Source organism: Salvelinus namaycush, chromosome 25, assembly GCF_016432855.1.
Source record: "Salvelinus namaycush isolate Seneca chromosome 25, SaNama_1.0, whole genome shotgun sequence".
Classification (NCBI taxonomy): Eukaryota; Metazoa; Chordata; class Actinopteri; order Salmoniformes; family Salmonidae; genus Salvelinus; species Salvelinus namaycush.
The window spans coordinates 11,185,343-11,204,753 of record NC_052331.1 but is presented as its reverse complement, the minus strand read 5'-3'; the positions used below and the strand labels follow the sequence as shown (position 1 = coordinate 11,204,753).

General features: G+C 46.0%; 1 protein-coding gene across 1 annotated transcript; it reads left to right on the top strand.

The window, feature by feature from the left end:
- Positions 1-7,295: 7,295 nt before the first annotated feature.
- Positions 7,296-17,574, top strand: LOC120020355 (angiopoietin-related protein 1-like). The gene is made up of 5 exons (XM_038963950.1): positions 7,296-7,366; positions 11,647-12,513; positions 15,703-15,896; positions 16,451-16,721; positions 16,855-17,574. The coding sequence occupies exons 2-5, from the start codon at positions 11,712-11,714 to the stop codon at positions 17,040-17,042; spliced, it is 1,455 nt and encodes a 484-aa protein (XP_038819878.1). The 5' UTR covers positions 7,296-7,366; positions 11,647-11,711; the 3' UTR covers positions 17,043-17,574.
- The last annotated feature ends 1,837 nt before the right edge of the window (positions 17,575-19,411 follow it).

Genomic DNA, 19,411 nt, shown 5'->3' with positions numbered 1-19,411 from the left:
AATGCCACACGGCTAGCTGTCAAGGTTTGGTTAACCATCGCCACAAGGCTTTAGCTAAATTGACTAACCAGCTGCAAGGCTAGCTAAACACGAAAGCAAAGGACTAGCTTTTCCCACCTGGCTAGCTTGCTGTAATGCAAGCTAACCACACCAGCACTACTACCTACAACAACAATAGTGTTGCTAATTCCCGTCTTTCGTCTTGCTAGCTGTAAAACTAGCTAACCACACTACACACGGATAACTGCCCATACAAACATGTACCATGGTACTACTATGGCACTTTAATTTATAACATGATACTACTATGGTACTTCCAGTTACCAATGCGGAAGCCTAATATATTTACATATGTACTAATATTTGAAATACATATGGAAATACATGTATTACTCATATACAGTACCAGTCAAAAGTTTGGACACACCTACTCATTCAAGAGTTTTTCTTTATTTTTACAATTTTCTATATTGTAGAATAATAGTGAAGATGTCAAAAACAACACATATGGAATCACGTAGTAACCAAAAACAGTGTAAAACCAATCAAAATAGATTTTTATAATTGAGATTCTTCAAAGTAGCCACACACTCTTGGCATTCTGACAACCAGTTTCATGAGGTAATCACCTGGAATGCATTTCAATTAACAGGTAATTTGTGGAATTTCTTTCCTTCTTTATGTGTTTGAGCCAATCAGTTGTGTTGTGAAAAGGTAGGGGTGGTATACAGAAGATAGCCTTATTTGGTAAAAGAACAAGTCCATATTATGGCAAGAACAGATCAAATAAGTGTAACAATTGTCGTCGGGAGAAGGAGAGGAGGACCAAAGTGCAGCGTGGTACGTATCCATAATACTTTTAATGAAGATGAACACGCGAACAAAAACAACAAAACGACCAACAAACAGTTCTGAAAGGTGCAACAAACACTAAACAGAAAATAACTACCCACAAACACAGGTGGGAACAGGCTACCTAAGTATGGTTCTCAATCAAAGACAACGATTGACAGCTGCCTCTGAATGGGAACCATACCAGGCCAAACACAGAAATACAAAACCTAGAACAAAACATAGAATGCCCACCCCAACTCACGCCCTGACCAAACCAAAAAGGAGACATAAAAAAGGAACTAAGGTCAGAACGTGACAATAAGCAAAGAGAATTGACAGTCCATCATTACTTTAAGACATGACGGTTAGTGAATCCGGAAAATGTCAAGAACTTTGAAAGTTTCTTCAAGTGCAGTCGCAAAAACCATCAAGCACTATGATGAAACTGGCTTTCATGAGGACCACCACAGGAAAGGAAGACCCAGAGTTACACTACCGTTCAAAAGTTTGGGGTCACTTAGAAATGTCCTTGTTTTTGAAAGAAAAGCAAATTTTTTGTCCATTAAAATAACATCAAATTGTTCAGAAATACAGTGTAGACATTGTTAATGTTGTAAATGACTATTGTAGCTGGAAACGGCAGATTTTATTATGGAATATCTACACAGTGGCCCATTATCAGCAACCATCACTCCTGTGTTCCTATGGCATGTGTTAGCTAATCCAAGTTTATCATTTTAAAAGGCTAATTGATCATTAGAAAACCATTTTGCAATTATGTTAGCACAGCTGAAATACTGGCCTTCTTTAGACTAGTTGAGTATCTGGAACATCAGCATTTGTGGGTTCGATTACAGGCTCAAAAAGGCCAGAAACAAAGACATTTCTTCTGAAACTTGTCAGTCTATTCTTGTTCTGAGAAATGAAGGCTACTCCATGCGTGAAATTTGCCAAGAAACTGAAGAACTCATACAACGCTGTGTACTCCTCCCTTCACAGAACAGCACAAACTGACTCTAACCAGAATAGAAAGAGGAGTGGGCGGCCCCGGTGAGCAAGAGGACAAGTCCAACTGAGCAAGAGGACAAGTCCAATTGAGTGTCTAATTTGAGAAACAGACACCTCACAAGTCCTAAATTGCCAGCTTCATTAAATAGTACCCGCAAAACACCAGTCTCAGCGTCAACAGTGAAGAGGCGACTCCAGGATGCTGGCCTCCGGGATGAGTTTATACTCACTCCACGCTTGGCATTCCGCTTGGTGATATTAGACTTGTGTGCGGCTGCTCGGCCATGGAAACCAATTTCATGAAGCTCCTGAGGAACAGTTCTTGTGCTGATGTTGCTTCCAAAGGCAGTTTGGAACTTGGTAGTGAGTGTTGCAACAGAGGACAGACAATTTTTACGTGCTACTTGCTTCAGCACTTGGTGGTCCCGTTCTGTGAGCTTGTGTGGCCTACCACTTTGCAGCTGAGCCGTTGTTGCTCCTAGAGGTTTCCACTTCACAATAACAGCACTTATAGTTGACCAGGGCAACTCTAGCAGGGCCGAAATTTGACAAACTGACCTGTTGGAAAGGTGGCATCCTATGACAGTGCCATGTTGAAAGTCATTGAGCTCTTCAGTACGGGCCATTCTCCTGCCAATGTTTGTTTATGGAGATTGCAAGACTGTGTGCTCGATTTTATACACCTGTCAGAAACTGGTGTGGCTGAAATAGCCTAATCGACTAATTTGAAGTAGTGTCCGCATACTTTTGTAAATATAGTGTATTATAATATATGAATTTTCTGTATGGGTTATACCATGGTATAGTCTAAATCGTGGAAATGTTCCATGGTTTTAGCCTTGAAGTATGATGGTACTACCATGGTACTGCCATTGCGGTACAACTCAATTTTAGGAAGGTTCCTAATGTTTGGTATACTTAATGTATATACCCCATATATACCCTATATATACCCTATATACACTGAGTGTACAAAACATTAGGAACACCTTTCTAATATTGAAATGCACCACTTTATGCCTTCAGAACAGCCTCAATTTGTCGGGGAATGGTCTCTAAAAGGTGTCTAAAGCGTTCCACAGGGTTGCTGGCTCATGTTAACTACAATGCTTCCCACAGTTGTTTCAAATTGTCTGGTAGTGGATCTCAACTCCGAATAGCTCGTTCCATCTCATCCCACATATGCTCAATGGGAATGAGATCTGGTGAGTGGGCAGGCCACTGCAGTAAGGTGAATTCACTGTTATGTTCATGGAACCATTCCTAGACAATCCTAGCCTAGACAATCCTAATTTTGAGACGGCTACATTTGAGGAAGTGGGATACATACTCATCCTTCCTGGAGAAGAACAAACAGGGTATTGACCTGACCACCACTCCAAATGGACCTGACCTGTATGCCTCTCTTTGCCAATCTGCTCCTCTGGTACAGCATGGCACACAGTCCCCGGAGGCTCCGAGGTCAACAGCCAGCATGGACCATGGGGGGACAGGCCGCTCCGCCAACGCCCTCTATGCCAGCGACACAAGTTAGCATTCCCCCTCCATCTAGCCAAAGCACCTCTCCTTCGCCTTTCTGCCAATTAACAACAACAGCAAATTGTTCCTGAACCATCAGCTCTCACTAATTCCAGGCTGCCACCAATGGAGGGTCATGAACAGTAGGGGAAAAGCCCAACGAGGCCACAGTGAGCTCATCAGCAGTCCCGGTTGTATCTGTCACGATCGTCATTTAAATAATTTGACCAAGGCGCAACGTGAGTAGAGTTCCACATTTTTTATTACTCATGAAACTTCAAAAAACAACAAAGATATAACGATCGTGCAAAACGTAGTGCACAAAGGCACTCACACAAAACAATATCCCACATTGCAGGGGGGGGGGAAAAGAACACACTAAGTATGATCCCCAATTAGAGGTAACGATTATCAGCTGCCTCTCTTGGGAACCATACACATACACCAACATAGAAATAAACTCACTAGAAATCCCCCTAGTCACGCTCTGACCTATTACACCATAGAGAACCCAGAGGGCTCTCTATGGTCAGGGCGTGACAGTACCCCCCCCCCCCCCCCCCCCCCCCCCGGACTCCGACCGCGAAACCTGAAACTAGATGGGGAGGGTTAGGGTGGGCAACTAGCGTCGGTGGCGGCTCCGGTGCGGGACGTAGCACCCGCTCAGACCGCGGATCCGGCCATGGAGCCAGGCTGAACGCCGTGCCTGGACTGGGAACCGGCGCAGAGGAAGGCTCCGGCCATGGAGCGGGACTGGATGCCGTGCCTGGACTGAGCACCGGCGCAGAGGAAGGCTCCGGCCATGGAGCGGGACTGGACACCGTGCCTGGACTGGGCATCGGCGCAGTGGAAGGCTCCGGTCATGGCACCAGCGCAGGAAGCTCCAGGCCGTGGACCATCACTGGAAGCGCCGGGCCGGGGACCGTCACTGGAAGCTCCGGGCTGTGGACCGTCACTGGAGACTCTGAACTGTGAACCGTCGCTGGAAGCTCTGGACTGTGAATCGTCGCTGGAAGCTCTGGACTGTGAACCGTCGCTGGAGGTTCCGGGCTGTAGACCATCGCTGGAGACTCCGGACTGTACACACGCACTGGTGGGAGAGTGTGGGGAGCCGGCACAGGACGAACCGGGCTCGGAAGGCGTACTGGAGGCCTGGTGCGTGGAGCCGGCACAGGTTGAACCGGACTGATGACACGCTCCTCAGGGCGAGTGAGGGGAGCCGGCACAGGACGTACCGGGCTCGGAAGGCGTACTGGAGGCCTGGTGCGTGGAACCGGCACAGGTTGAACCGGACTGATGACACGCTCCTCAGGGTGAGTGCGGGGAGCCGGCACAGGACGTACCGGGCTGGGAAGGCGCACTGGAGGCCTGGTGCGTGGAGCCGGCACAGGTTGCACCGGACTGATGACACGCTCCTCAGGGCGAGTGAGGGGAGCCGGCACAGGACGTACCGGGCTCGGAAGGCGTACTGGAGGCCTGGTGCGTGGAACCGGCACAGGTTGAACCGGACTGATGACACGCTCCTCAGGGTGAGTGCGGGGAGCCGGCACAGGACGTACCGGGCTGGGAAGGCGCACTGGAGGCCTGGTGCGTGGAGCCGGCACAGGTTGCACCGGACTGATGACACGCTCCTCAGGGCGAGTGCGGGGAGCCGGCACAGGACGTACCGGGCTGGGGAGGCGCACTTGAGGCCTGGTGCGTGGAGCCGGCACAAGTTGCACCGGACTGATGACACGCTCTTCAAAACGCCTGCGCTGCAACATACTCCTAGCCAACATCTCTCTCCGATATCCCTCCTCCAACAGCTCCATCGACTCCCAGATGGTCTCTGGTTCTCTCCTTGGCTCGGCAGACCACCCCTTGTACCCCCCCCCAAAAAAAATCTTGGGGTTGCCCTTGGGTTGTTTGTGGCCGCGGACCCCGGCGTTGTCGCTGTCCTCCTTTACTCCTCGGCGACTCCCGCCAAGGAAGAGTCTCGCATCCACCTAGTATCTCTTCCCATGACCAACTCTCCTTCACCTCCTGGGCACGCTGCTTGGTCCTGACTTGGTGCGATATTCTGTCACGACCGTCGTATAAATAATTGGATCAAGGCGCAACGTGAGTAGAGTTACACATTTTAATAATAGTGAAACTTCCAAAACAACAAAGATCTAACGATGAAAAATGTAGCTCACATAGGCACTCATACAAAACAATATCCCACATAGCAGGTGGGAAAAAGGACACACTAAGTATGATCCCCAATTAGAGGTAATGATATTCAGCTGCCTCTAATTGTGAACCATACACACACACCAACATAGAAATATAATACCTAGAAACCCCCCTAGTCACGCCCTGATCTAAAACACCATAGAGAACCCAGAGGGCTCTCTATGGTCAGGGCGTGACACCCCCCTTCTGGTCAACAGGAGTAGATTGTTTTGGGCCCTTTACAATCAAGCTAGATCGTCCAGTGGAGAAGCACTGGGGCATTCTGTTCAAGCGCTTGAAAACTAGATGTATCCACCTGAAACTACTGGAGAGTTTGGATGCTGAAGCCTTCCTCATGGCCCTACAGCGGTTTAGCCCCCGACGGGGGAAACCCTACAAGATCCTAGCTGACAGAGGCACAAACTTCAAGGTAGGAGAAGCCAAGTTGGAGGAAACCTTCCAAGCAATGGAACCAACCCTCCAGGATCAACTGATGGAGCCAACAAATCTCCTTCAAATTCAACCCTCGAGGAGCTAATTTTGGAGGAACATGGGAGCGAGAGATCAAATTGGTGAAGACGGCCTTACAAGCCGTCCTGGGTGACCAAACTGTCACTTAAACCGTCTTGCGGACCGTCCTGATAGAGGTTGAAGGAATACTGAATTACAAATAGTCGTGTTAGATCAGTGGAGATCCAGGTAAAGAACCAGACATATATCCAGCCTGTTGTCCGAATAATTCCTCTCAATGAGATGACAGAGGACGTGGAGGGATGAGCCTTTTGAGGAGTATGGAATTTAACAAAATTCTGGGGTGGCTGTGGAAAAGGCCCATGGAGTTGATGAAATCTCCCTTTAATTCATAGCCACTTCCCAGCTTGACCAGAGCGCTTTAATTAGGTCAGGTTGAAATGTCTGACAGATCTCAACTCATTAAAAGGAGGAAATCTCCACTGCCCGACATCGCTGCTTTCTCTCCCCCAACTCCATCTAATCCAGACATTGTGTGCACGCACAAATCTACATAAATCCACAGAATCTGTTATCGTTCATCTGAACTATCTGTTACTCTCGGGAGAGCGGGACATCAGTTATTGTTTATAGTTATTACCACGGAGCGCAGCTTGGAGCGCATGCTTCTAACCTATTGTGTTATATCAATGGACAATGATCAAGGCCCTACAGATCATCACGGGACAATTATTCCACTGATATACAGTTAAAATTTAACAAAATTACATATGAAGACAAACCTGGAAGTATGACATATGAAACGTAATTGTTACTTGCTAAATTGATAAATCCTGAGATCAAACTGATTGAGATTATAGATTGAATTATTTATTTATTTGCATTGTCATTATCATGATTATATTTAGTGAGTTTTCAGGCCCCTCCAGTGAGAAATTTAGCTACTTTTAGGCTGTCTTTGGGGAATTTTGACACAGAGGCATTCTGTGGTTTTGATCAAATGTAGCGACTTTTCCCACTAAATTCTGCTGCAAACGAGAGTGGAAGAAGCTGTCTGTGCAACGACACACACACAGGCGGATAAGCACAAGGGGAGGGTGTGTGTGAAGGGAGAGGGGAGAAGAAACTACGTCCGGACCGCAGCAGTGATGAAGAAAGGCAACCGCAAACGTCATCTAGCGACTACTAGCGACAAATCAAGGAGCCAATAGCAGATCTCACTGAAAAACAGTTGCGAACGCTAAGCCTGCCTAGACAGTCAGTTGAATGAGAGAGAGGCAACTGAACATTGACGAGAGAAGCGCAAGATAAACTAATTATTTTAAACCTTATCTTGAAGGTGAGTGAGTTATAAAGCATAGGATATAAAACAAAGTTAGGGTGGGAATAATTATATTATTGTTCTTTTTTATGACGTTTTGAAGTTGAATGGATTTATAAAAGTATGTTAGCAAAAAAGCTAAAATTGTCTAACTTTAGCTCCAGTCAAGCTAGCCTGTAATCATGGCAACACAGGACTCCAACAAATTTTAACATGGTCACTCCCTGATCTGTATCACCTGTCTTTTATAAACTCAGAGAGTGTAAAGGGGAACATTGTAACTTGCTGTTGTTAGGGATATGAAATGAAGAAAATGTATCTTTGAGATAAGATTATTATTAATACCTTTTACAAATAGTTTTTAGTATGTTGGCTATGTATAAGATTAACCTAGTCATTGATGAGATATAGCTGTATTGAAGAGAGAAGCACCAGAAAACACATTTTTTAAAACCTTATCTTCACGGTGTGTCAGTTTCCCTTAATTTTTCTTACCACACCATATCCAGGTCCCAAGGTTTAAGAGGGTACACTACACAAGAATGTATGTTGTTGTTTTTCACTATGCGCTAAAGGGGTTTAAGAGTGTCCACTAGGCCGACGCTTTTTAATTGCAGAGTGAGTAGTGAATGTTGCATTATGTGAGTACCATCAATTATTGCATTTTTGGTCACTTAACCCGTAAAATGTTGTTACGCAGAACATAATGATAATACATTATAAACAACTACCATGCTTTCATGTTTACATGCTGTTAGTGTAAATCCATGGTATATTCCCTCCATCCATGGTAGTACAATAAAATAAATACCATGGTACGATCATCATGGTTTTTGGTCACTGCCGTGGCAGGAAAATACCATGGTATTTGCACCAGTACCTTTACATGGTGCATTTTTGTAAGGGTCTCCGCAAAGCTAGCTACCCCAAACTAGCTTTTTCACTTGCAAGGATAGAATTGCTAGCTCTCCTCTCACATTTAGCCCACCCACTTTCACCCGTATCATGTTGACTAGACCGACCACCCTCGCTTCACAGCCTGACGGTTGAGAGACCCGATTTGTTCGTTGAGAGACAAGCGAAGCACATGCTTTTCTCTGGCTAGCAGTGTGGTTACTAGCTAGGCTATTTAACCACAAGGCGAATGCTAACTAGTTCACATGTACTATTTCTCTGAGCAATGGAGCCGGCTAACCCCTCACAGGGAGAACCAAGCGGGGTGCCTGCCCCTGCTCCCTCTACTGGAACACCCTTTTCCGTGTGGGGCTACGATTTCAGACAAGGACACACTCTTTGTGTACCGCCTAGCTGGGGGTCCCACCCGCAAGTGAAGGCTGCGTAAAGCACTCACCGTGCTTACCCCTTCACCCTCTAAACAGGGCGATGAGGAGACACCGCAATCGCAACCCACTTGGGCGGAGGTAGCGGCAGGTTACCCTGAGGACCTATGTCCTATATGTTTTGATAGCGGATGAAGGAGAAGGGGACCTTCTCATTGACGAGTTTAATGGTGGCCAAAATTCTGGCATCTTCCCAGAGGAAGAAATTGAGGAAGAAGAAGCCCAAGCACTAGGCTCAAGGCTGTCTTTCTCCCTCAGCAGAACTCCAGTACCCAATGACAAATATGGGCTAATCGATGTTTGTAAACGATCAGCGACCAGACTCAATATTGAGTGGCCCGCACCCGTGGTTCTAGGCCTTGGTTAATGACGTTCTCCGCTACATGTTGAACCAGTTCATTTTTGTCTACATCGATGACATCCTCGTTTTCTCCCACTCAGCCCAAGAACACATGCTCCATGTCCGACAGGTCCTCCAGTGCCTCCTGGAGAACCAGCTTTTTGTGAAAGCGGAGAAATGCGAATTCCATCGCTCCACCGTCCCCTTCCTTGGTTACATCATTGCTGCAGGGAATGTACAGATGGAACGGTGGTGGATTGGCCCCAGCCTACATCCAGAGTGAAGCTGCAACGTTTCCTGGGATTTGCCAAATTTATCCGCAGTTACAGCACATTGGCTTCCCCCCTGTCTGCACTCACATCCCCCAAGGTTCCGTTCACATGGTCCCCAGCTGCTGACCGGGTGTTCCAGGACCTCAAGCACCGCTTCACCACTGCTCCCATATTGGTTCATTCTGACCCGTCCCGTCAGTTCGTGGTGGAGGCCAATGCTTCGGATGTCGGAGTGGGGGCTGTCCTGTCCCAGCGTTCTGCCCTGGACCTCAAGTTACAACCATGCGCCTTCTTCTCCCATCGCCTCAATGCCACGGAGAGGAACTACGATGTGGGGAATTGTGAGCTTCTCGCGGTGAAGATGGCGTTGGAGGAGTGGAGACACTGGTTGGAGGGGATGGTACTTCTGTTCATTGTGTGGATGGATCACAATAACCTGGAATATCTCCGCACTGCCAAGCATCTCAATTCCAGGCAAGTTAGGTGGGCCCTGCTTTTCACCCAGTTTAACTTCTCCCTCTCCTACCAACCAGGATCCAAGAACATCAAGCCGGATGCACTGTCAGGCTGCTATAGCCCCGTGGCTACACTCTCGGACCCCGAGGCCATCCTTCCCACCTCGTGTCTGGCGACGGAACTCAGCTGGGGAATAGGGAAGCCTGCCACCTGGGCTCCCATCGGACCCTGACCTTTGTGCGACAACGCTTTTGGTGGCCGGCCTACCATGGTCCCGGAATTCTCTGCGTTCGTCGCCGCCTGAACGATCTGTGCGCAGAACAAGACTTCTTGGCAAGCTCTGGCTGGTCTTATTCAACCACTGCCTGTCCCTCACCATCCCTGGTCTCACATACACCTGGACTTCGTTACGCGTCTTCCCCCATCTGATGGCAACACCGCCATTCTGACAGTAGTGGACTAGTTTTCCAAAGCCACCCACTTCATTCCTCTCCCCAACCTACCCTCTGCCAAAGAGACGTCCCAGGTCATGGTGCAGCACGTCTTCCGGATCCATGGACTCCTGGTGCACATGGTCTCTGACCGGGGCCCTCAGTTCTAGTCCCGGGTTCTGGAAGGCGTTCTGCACGCTCATTGGGTCGTCGGTCATGCCTGTCCTCTGGGTTCCACTAGCAGTCCAACGACCAGTCGGAGGGAGACCTGGAGATGACTCTGCCAGCAACTTGTGTGAGTTGAATATGCCTGCATCACCCTCCCCTGCTCTGCCACTGGGCACTCACCTTTTGAGTGTTTCCTGGGGTGTTAGCCCCTGCTCTTCCCGGAGCAAGAGGAAGAGGTCGGCATACCCTCGGCCCAGATGTTTGTCCACTTCTGTTGCCATACCTGGAAGAGAGCCCGGTCGGCTCTTCTCAAGACCACCTCCAGGTATTGACGACAAGCGGACCGCAAATTTCTCCAAGATTATTAGCCTCTCTGCTGTACGTCTTCTGTTGCCCCGTACCCTGCGTATTCATCCAACTTTTCATGTGTCTAGGATTTAACCTATGTCTCACAGCCCTTTGTCTCCTGCCTGTCCTGACCTGAGCCTGCCTGCTGTTCTGTACCTTATTGACTCTGTCCTGGATTACGGACATCTGCCTGCCTTTGACCTGTATTTTGCATGCACCCGGTTTGGGTCAATAAACATCTGTGACTCTAGCTGTCTGCATCTGGGTCTTATCCTGAGTTCTGATAAAAAATAGATTCCCAGAAAACATTATTTATAAGCCAGTCTCACACATCCAGCTCTTTCATTCGATACCAAATTCAGCCAGTGCCATATTTAGGCCAGCCAGGAGAAATAGGATGCGAGTAAAATGGGTCAGTCTGAAACAATCATTGGCCTCCAGCTGGCGCCCAAGAGATGCACAGGCATAATCTTATTATAGATACACTTATGCACATACTTCTTTTAGATAACTTTTTTTATTTAGAATTGGGGCTTCATGTTTGCCTTCATCCAATTCCAAACAAAAACCTTCTACTTGATTTTCAGACTTTTATTATGAAGGAGTACAGATTTTTTAACAGTATCCCTCCACTTAATTATAATAATACATAGGTCCTATATAGCCCTTTTCTAAAACCCAAAGACACAATCTGGAAGCTTTGGAGAAGCTTGAGTAAGCAGGGGAGATCTAGGAATATGAGAACAAGGGCTAACCAAACACACCCAGAGATATGATATAGCCTGGTTAGTGGCAGTAGCGTGAAGGAATATCCAAGAGTGAATGAACTTAAGTCAGAATTGGAGTTGTGATAACGTATTTCTGCATGTCTATTCTGCAGTGCACACACCACTGCTAAGAATTCAACCACGTATTGACTCGCTCTCCCCTGCCTATGTTTTAGGTGCACCAGTGACACAGTCAGCCTGGTTGTAGAGGAGCAGAAGAAGAGAAGAGGAACCACTAGCCATGGGGCCCAGAGCTTGGTGCCTGTTTGTCCTGCTTGGGCTGTCCGTCTGGGGCAGCAGTGAGGGCCTCAGATCCCCCATCCTGACCCGGAGACGGAGGTACCTGGAGGACAAAGGAGAACCACCCAAAAAGTGCTCGTATACCTTCCTGGTCCCTGAGCAGAAGATCACTGGGCCAATCTGCACCAGCCGGGGCCTACACACGGACAAGGACCGCGTGACCCGCGTGGACGTAGCGGCGGTGAGGGACCTGCTCTCCAAACAGAGACGGGAGATGGATACCCTGAAGCTGGTGGTGAACATTGATGGGAACATGGTGAACGAGATGAAGTTGCTGAGGAAGGAGAGCAGGAACATGAACTCCAGGGTGACCCAGCTCTACATGCAGCTGCTGCACGAGATCATCAGAAAGAGAGACAACTCTCTGGAGCTGGCTCAGCTGGAGGGACGCATTCTGAACGCCACAGCAGAGTCCCTACGTCTGGCCGCCCGCTACCGTGACCTAGAGGTCCGATACGCTGCGCTCTCCGCCGTGGTCAACAGCCAGTCAGTTCTGGTTGGTGCCCTGGAAGAGCGCTGTCTGCAGGTGTACGGCCGGCGGCAGGAGCAGTCTCCTCAGGGCCCACCACTGGTGCAGGTGGTGCCAGAGAACATACCGGTTAGCATCCCGAGATTTACCAACGAGATCCAGAGGGACCACGGCCGGGCATTTCCCAGAGACAGGGGCTCCCAAGCAGGGCCAGCACCCACAGGAAGCACCCTGGAGCTCCAGAAGGCTCCGCAGGGCAACTTCAGTGCAGAGGGTGAGGCAACTGATTGTTAGATACACTATATAGTGCATTGGGACAGTATTCAGACCCTTTGACTTCATCCACATTTTGTTACGTTACAGCCTTTTTCTATAATGGATTGAATAGTTTTTTTCCCCTCATCAATCTACACACAATACCCCATAATGACAAAGTGAAAACAGGTTTTTAGACATTTTTGCAACTGTATACAAAATAAAAAAACGAAATACCTTATTTACATAGGTATTCAGACACTTTGCTATGAGATTTGAAATTGAGCTCAGGTGCATCCTGTTTCCATTGATCATCCTTGAGATGTTTCTACATGTTGATTGGAGTCTACTTGTGGTCAATTCAATTGATTGGACATGATTTGGAGAGCCACAAATGGAAGCCACTCCTCAGTAAAAGGCACATGACAGCCTGCTTGGAGTTTGCCAAAAGGCACCTAAAGGATTCTCAGACCATGAGAAACAAGATTTCCTGGCACCATCCCTACGGTGAAGCATGGGGGGGGGGGGGGGGGCAGCATAATTCTGTGGGAATGTTTTTCAGCGGCAGGGACTGGGAGACTAGTCAGGATCAAAGGAAAGATGAACAGAGCAAAGCACAGAGAGATCCTTAATGAATACCTGCTCAGGACCTCAGAATGGGGCGATGGTTCACCTTCCAACAGGGCAACGACCCTAAGCACACAGCCAAGACAACGCAGGAGTCACTTCGGGACAAGTTTCTGTACCAAGCTTGTAGCATCATACCCAAGAAGACTCAAGGCTGTAATACCTGCCAAAGGTGCTTCAACAAAGTACTGAGTAAAGGGTCTGAATACTTATGTAAATGTGATATTTCCGTTTTTTATTTGTAATAAACTTGCAAAAATGTCTAAAAAACAGTTTTTGCTTCGTCATTATGTGTGTAGATTGATGAGGGGGGAAACTATTTAATCCATTTTAGAATAAGGCTATAACGTAACAAAATGTGGAAAAAGTCAAGGGGTCTGAAAACTTTCCGAATGCACTGTATATACAAAAGTATGTGGACACCCCTTCAAATGAGTGATTTGCCTATTTCAGCCACACCCATTGCTGACAGATGTATAAAATCGAGCACACAGACAGGCAATCACCATAGACAAAACATTGTCATGTGGAATGGCTTAACTGAAGAGCTCAGTGACTTTCAACGTGGCAACGTCATAGGATCCCACTTTCCAACAAGTCAGTTCGTCAAATTTCTACCCTGCTAGAGCTGCCCCGGTCAACTGTAAATTATGTTATTGTGAAGTGGAAAAGTCTAGGCGCAACAACGGCTCAGCCGTAAAGTGGTAGGCCATACAAGCTCACAGAACGGGACCGCTGAGTGCTGAATCTGTCTTCTGTTGCAACACTCACTGCCGAGTTCTAAACTGCCTCTAGAAGCAACGTCAGCACAAGAACTGTTTGTCGGGAGCTTCATGAAATGGGTTTCCATGGCCAAACAGCTGCACACAAGCCTAAGATCACCATGCGGAATGCCAAGTGTCAGCTGGAGTGTTGTAAAGCTCGCTGCCATTGGTCTCTGGAGCAGTGGAAACACGTTCTCTGGAATGATGAATCACGCTTCACCATCTGGCAGTCCGACGAACAAAACTGGGTTTGGCAGATGCCAGGAGAACATTAACTGCCCCAATGCATAGTGCCAACTGTAAAGTGTGGTGGAGGAGGAATAATGGTCTGGGGCTGTTTTTCATGGTTCGGGCTAGGCCCCTTAGTTCCATTGAAAGGAAATCTTAACGCAACAGCATACAATGACATTCTAGACGATTCTGTGTCTCCAACTTTGTGAAAACAGTTTGGGGAAGGCCCTTCCCTGTTTCAGCATTACAATGCCTCCGTGCACAAAGCGAGGTCCATACAGAAATGGTTTGTCGAGATCGGTGTGGAAGAACTTGATTGGCCTGCACAGAGCCCTGACCTCAACCCCATCGAACACCTTTGGGATGAATTGGAATGCCGACTAACAGCCAGGCCTAAATGCCTAACATCAGTACCCAACCTCACTAATGCTCTTGTGGCTGAATGGAAGCAAGTCCCCTCAGCAACATCTAGTGGAAAGCCTTCCCAGAAGAGTGGAGACTGTTATAGCAGCAAAAGGGGGACCAACTCCATATTAATGCCCATTATTTTGGAATGAGATGTTCGACGATGTCCACATACTGTTGGTCATTTAGTGTAGGTTGGTGGGTGAGGTGGTTGGTGAGGGGATGGATGGGTGGTTAGTTGGTTGGTTGTTTGGTACCAAGGATAAAGCATAGACTTATTTCAAAATTAACCTCAAACCAATGTGTGTTCATTTTCTTCTTAGTCAGATTTTTTATTATGTAACATTTGCATATTCGGCTAGAACTAGGTTTGGTGCGGCTCACCAGAAAGAACACAGACCTCGATGGAAAGAAAAGGTTGTAGCATTCTAAGTTCAGAAGTTGGAAAAGAGAAAAAAGAACCACAGAAAATAAACATTTTACTCATCTACCGAAATTCCTGACACATTTAGATTGTCCCGACCCAAGAATAATAAAACGTGTGGGATTTGAAGGCAGCTGTGTATGAAAGTGAACCCTCTGCAGGATGGCTCCCTCTCATGCTAAGTATGGACAGATCCTAGGCTGGAATGACATGGTTTTCCCTGACCACAAAGTAACTGCACATCTGGTTTACTTCACCGCCGCTTGCTGAGACCAATAGCGATCCTCACCTATAAACTAGGCAAAGATTCATCTCACATTAAACAAACACAATAGTTTAACTGTTCACATCTGCTCTAAGACAAATGTATAACAAATGAATGGTAGATAGAGATAAATCCTAATATTCAATGTGTTCTAAACAAATCACTGCTTTAACTGCCTACATCTAGTGTGTGATATTTTGTTCTTTTGTGTGTTATTTCTTACATTATTAGCCCAGAAAATGCTGTGTACACAAAAAAACAAAAAAACAATAATAAAATATAAATACAAGCATTTTGCTACACCCGCAATAACATCTGCTAAATATGTGTATGTGACCAATACAATTTGATTTGATTAACAGTTTGTAACTGATAAATCCCTCCGTCTCTACCTTTGTCCCTTCATCTCTTTCGCCATCCCTCCATCTCTCCCTTCATGCCTCCATGTCTCCCTCTTTCTCTCCCACCATCCCTCCCTCCATCCTCCTCCAGGTCCTTTCAGGGACTGTCTCCAGGCCCAGGAGGCTGGCCATGGCACCAGCGGTATGTACCTGCTGAAACCTGGCGAAGCGGAGAGGCCCATGCAGGCGTGGTGTGAGCAGGACCTGGACAACGGAGGCTGGACCGTCATCCAGAGCAGGAGGGATGGCTCTGTCAACTTTTTCAGGAACTGGGACGCTTACAAGGTGATGATGAAAAAGACAAAAGACACCGAAAACTAATAAGCCAGAGACAACAACGGTGCCGTTATGTGACCTATCCAAAGGAACTCGTCTGGTCTGGTGTCTCAGGATCCTTTCCAAGGCCTGGACCCCTTGTGTTTTCACTTATAATATAATGCATTGTGTGTGTGTCTGCGTATTATTGCTGAAGTGATTTAGTTTGAGATGGCCATTATGAAAGGTAAGAAGACCCAACAGGAAGGTATATACCACCGCTCAATCTCCAACGTTTACTTTCCAAACTACCACAGCTCTGCTAGGTACATCTTCTTTAATTACAGTGGACTAATTCAATCTGAAGTGAACTCTCTGATTATTGTTTGTCTTATATATTATCATGGCCAAAGAGATTAAAGCTGTTCACCTGAACAGACCAAAAAGTGATTTAGATGCATTTGTCTTCCAAAGGTACTTTCTGACAAAAATGTATTTATAGTATTCCTTTTTTTAATGTTCCTCTTTTTAAACCACTCAGACTATACAAAACCAACAACTAACTTTTAATTTATCTTTCTTAGAATGGATTCGGCAACATAGATGGGGAGTACTGGCTGGGGCTGCTGGGGATCTACAATTTAGGGAAGCAGGGAGACTACAGACTTCTAGTGGAGCTGGAGGACTGGGTGGGGAAGAAGGTGTATGCTGATTACAGCAGCTTCCACCTGGAGCATGAGAACGAGGGCTACCGCCTGAGGCTGGGCACCTACCAGGGAAACGCTGGCGACTCACTCAGCAGCCACAACGGCAAGCAGTTCACCACACTGGACCGAGACAAGGATGCCTTCTCAGGTGGGTCAATCAATCAACCGGTTGATCAATCAATCAATTCACATACTGTTGGCTAAATACATAAGATATACAGTAGGTCCTAAAGAATGTATATGAGACAAACAAATGGGCTATTTACATTATCTCTATGCAGGTAACTGTGCACACTTCCTTAAGGGAGGCTGGTGGTACAACTCCTGTGGCCAGGCCAATCTGAATGGTGTTTGGTACACCGGCGGGGTCTACCGCAGCAAGTTCCAGGACGGAATTTTCTGGGCAGACTACGGCGGAGGATTCTACTCTATGAAGGGAGTCCGCATGATGATTAGACCTATAGACTGAGACTACAGAGGGAGAGACATGACCATCCTATCCCTCAACCAACACGTGTACAGTATTGCCTATCGCAGACCTACTCACTCACAGAGATTGAGTACAAACATTGTCTGACCTTATTGTGGGATGGTAAAGTATTAAAGTATACTACTAATGTCTGGGCCTCACTGTCAGCACTAGACTTAGAGCAAGGAGTGCCAGGCCTATTGGTTACCATGGAGAGCAAAACAACTGACCATGTGGTATGGAATTGAAATCTGTGTATGTTACTAGAGGTAAAAGCTTGCCTATTTTAGAGGTGTGTAAATATCTTTACATGTCATAATAACATCTTATGTAAGCATTCAATCTACTACTCTGTTTCAACTTCTCCATCTTGAGATGCTTTATGATTTGCATCCCTTAAGATATTTTTTCATGTATTTGAAATAAACCAGGGAGAAGCTGTAAATGATCCTATAGAAAACATTGGGTTTTCTATTCACTGTCTATATTTGTGGATCATGCACCATTTATTGTGCTTTCACAGCTGACTTATGTACTGTAGCCTGTGTCAATGTTTTTCTCATTTTGCAGTTGATTAAATCTCAATACGAGCCAGAGACAAAACAAGAAAAAAAAGGAAAGGAATTACGGTTTGTTTTGTGTGGTTTTTGGAGACTTAAAAAATGCACACGAAGCAGAGAGTTAGTATGAAGTATCGGAACAGACAACGAGAAACACATGGCTGAAAGCCACAGGATAGAGTGAAGGGAAGAAGGGAGAGAGGGGAAGAGGGAAAGAGAAAGGGGAAGAGAGGGGGGGGGACTGGGATGGATTCTGCCCACATTTTCAAGTGATCTTTTTTTTCTTCCTTTTAAATACAGAAAAATGTACATTCTTTCCATACAAAAGTGCTTGGGCTGTATGTTTAAAAAATATTTTTAATTGAAAAAGTCACGACTCCCTGTGGTCCGTAATCACCGGTAGAACTGGCTAGATCTGGAGGGAAACTGACCCCAAAGGAGAGACCAGCGGGTTCCTCTGGCTGATGGGTCTGGAGCACACGGCACACTACAAAAGACATACGGTATCACACATTAAAGTCAATGGGAAAGAGACATCCATAAACTTCAACAAAACATACGATTATAATGAGCTTTGCTGTATATTTGTCACACATGGACACAAGATGAAGGGTAATATTCAAGTTTAAGTCACCAAACTTGAATATAAACCAGTCAGAATGAACCAAACAGGCTCTTTGTACTGTTTTATAGACATGTTTACAGACGTACAAAAACTCAGAGCCAATTTAACATGCTGTTGTGGAATACTCAATCCAAAGATTAAGGCAGAGAATAATTTAAAGTATAATAGTGAATATTTAAATGCAAGCAGCTGGAAGGTAGATCCCTCTCTGATCTCAGTCAGGGAAGGAGCTGGAAGGTAGATCCCTCTCTGATCTCAGTCAGGGAAGGAGCTCTAAGAGTAACTGGTTACATGTTGTTGGTCAATTTCTTCAACAGATGATCAGATCTATATAATTATCAAACTTATATACAGTTGAAGTCAGAAGTTTACATAAACTTAAATTCTCCAACCTAAGTGTAAGTTAAACAATTTAAAGGCAATGCTACCAAATACTAATTGAGTGTATGTAAACTTCTGCCCCATTGGGAATGTGATGAAATAAATAAAAGCTGAAATAAATCATTCTCTCTACCATTATTCTGACATTTCACGTTCTTAAAATAAAGTGGTGATCTTAACTGACCTAAGACAGGGAATTTTTACTAGGATTAAATGTCAGGAATTGTGAAAAACTGAGTTTAAATGTATTTGGCTAAGGTGTATGTAAACTTCCAACTTCAACTGTATATTAGTAGTAGAATGGAAACAGACTCTTTGTTTAAGTATTAAACTTCTCCTTTAGTAATACAATTGTAGGCAGAAGTTGGTACAGAGTATGATAGTTCTCCCCAGGTTCTGCAACGTGTCTGAGACATCCTGTAACTCATATAGCCTCCCCAGTCCTACTTGCGTGAGTTTCCCTGGCAACAACATTTTAATACATCTAACCTCCCCCTGACAGCAGCAACCATCTTGTCAGCAATTAAAAGCTCAGAAGTGGGTTTGACCAAAACTTGATCTTCATCACAAGTATAGGGTCATAACAAGGTGAACGAGTCTAAGCATCTTCTGACAGGTGGCTGTTTTCACCAGGCCTGCGGCAGCCTAATTCAAGTTTTAACTATGTTTTGAAGCTATACCGTGTTTGTTTACATTTGCAATGTTTACAAACATTGGAGTAAAACAAGTTTATATTTTGGGTTCTGACTGGGTGTGACAGTTGAACTAACCTCATGAGGCATTTAGAAAACATGTTCTTCAAG

Coding starts and splice junctions, on each gene's coding strand:
- LOC120020355 (XM_038963950.1), top strand. CDS start 11,712: ATGGGGCCCAGAGCTTGGTGCCTGTTTGTCCTGCTTGGGCTGTCCGTC. Junction 12,514..15,702: donor GGGCAACTTCAGTGCAGAGG/GTGAGGCAACTG, acceptor ATCCTCCTCCAG/GTCCTTTCAGGGACTGTCTC. Junction 16,722..16,854: donor AGACAAGGATGCCTTCTCAG/GTGGGTCAATCA, acceptor ATCTCTATGCAG/GTAACTGTGCACACTTCCTT.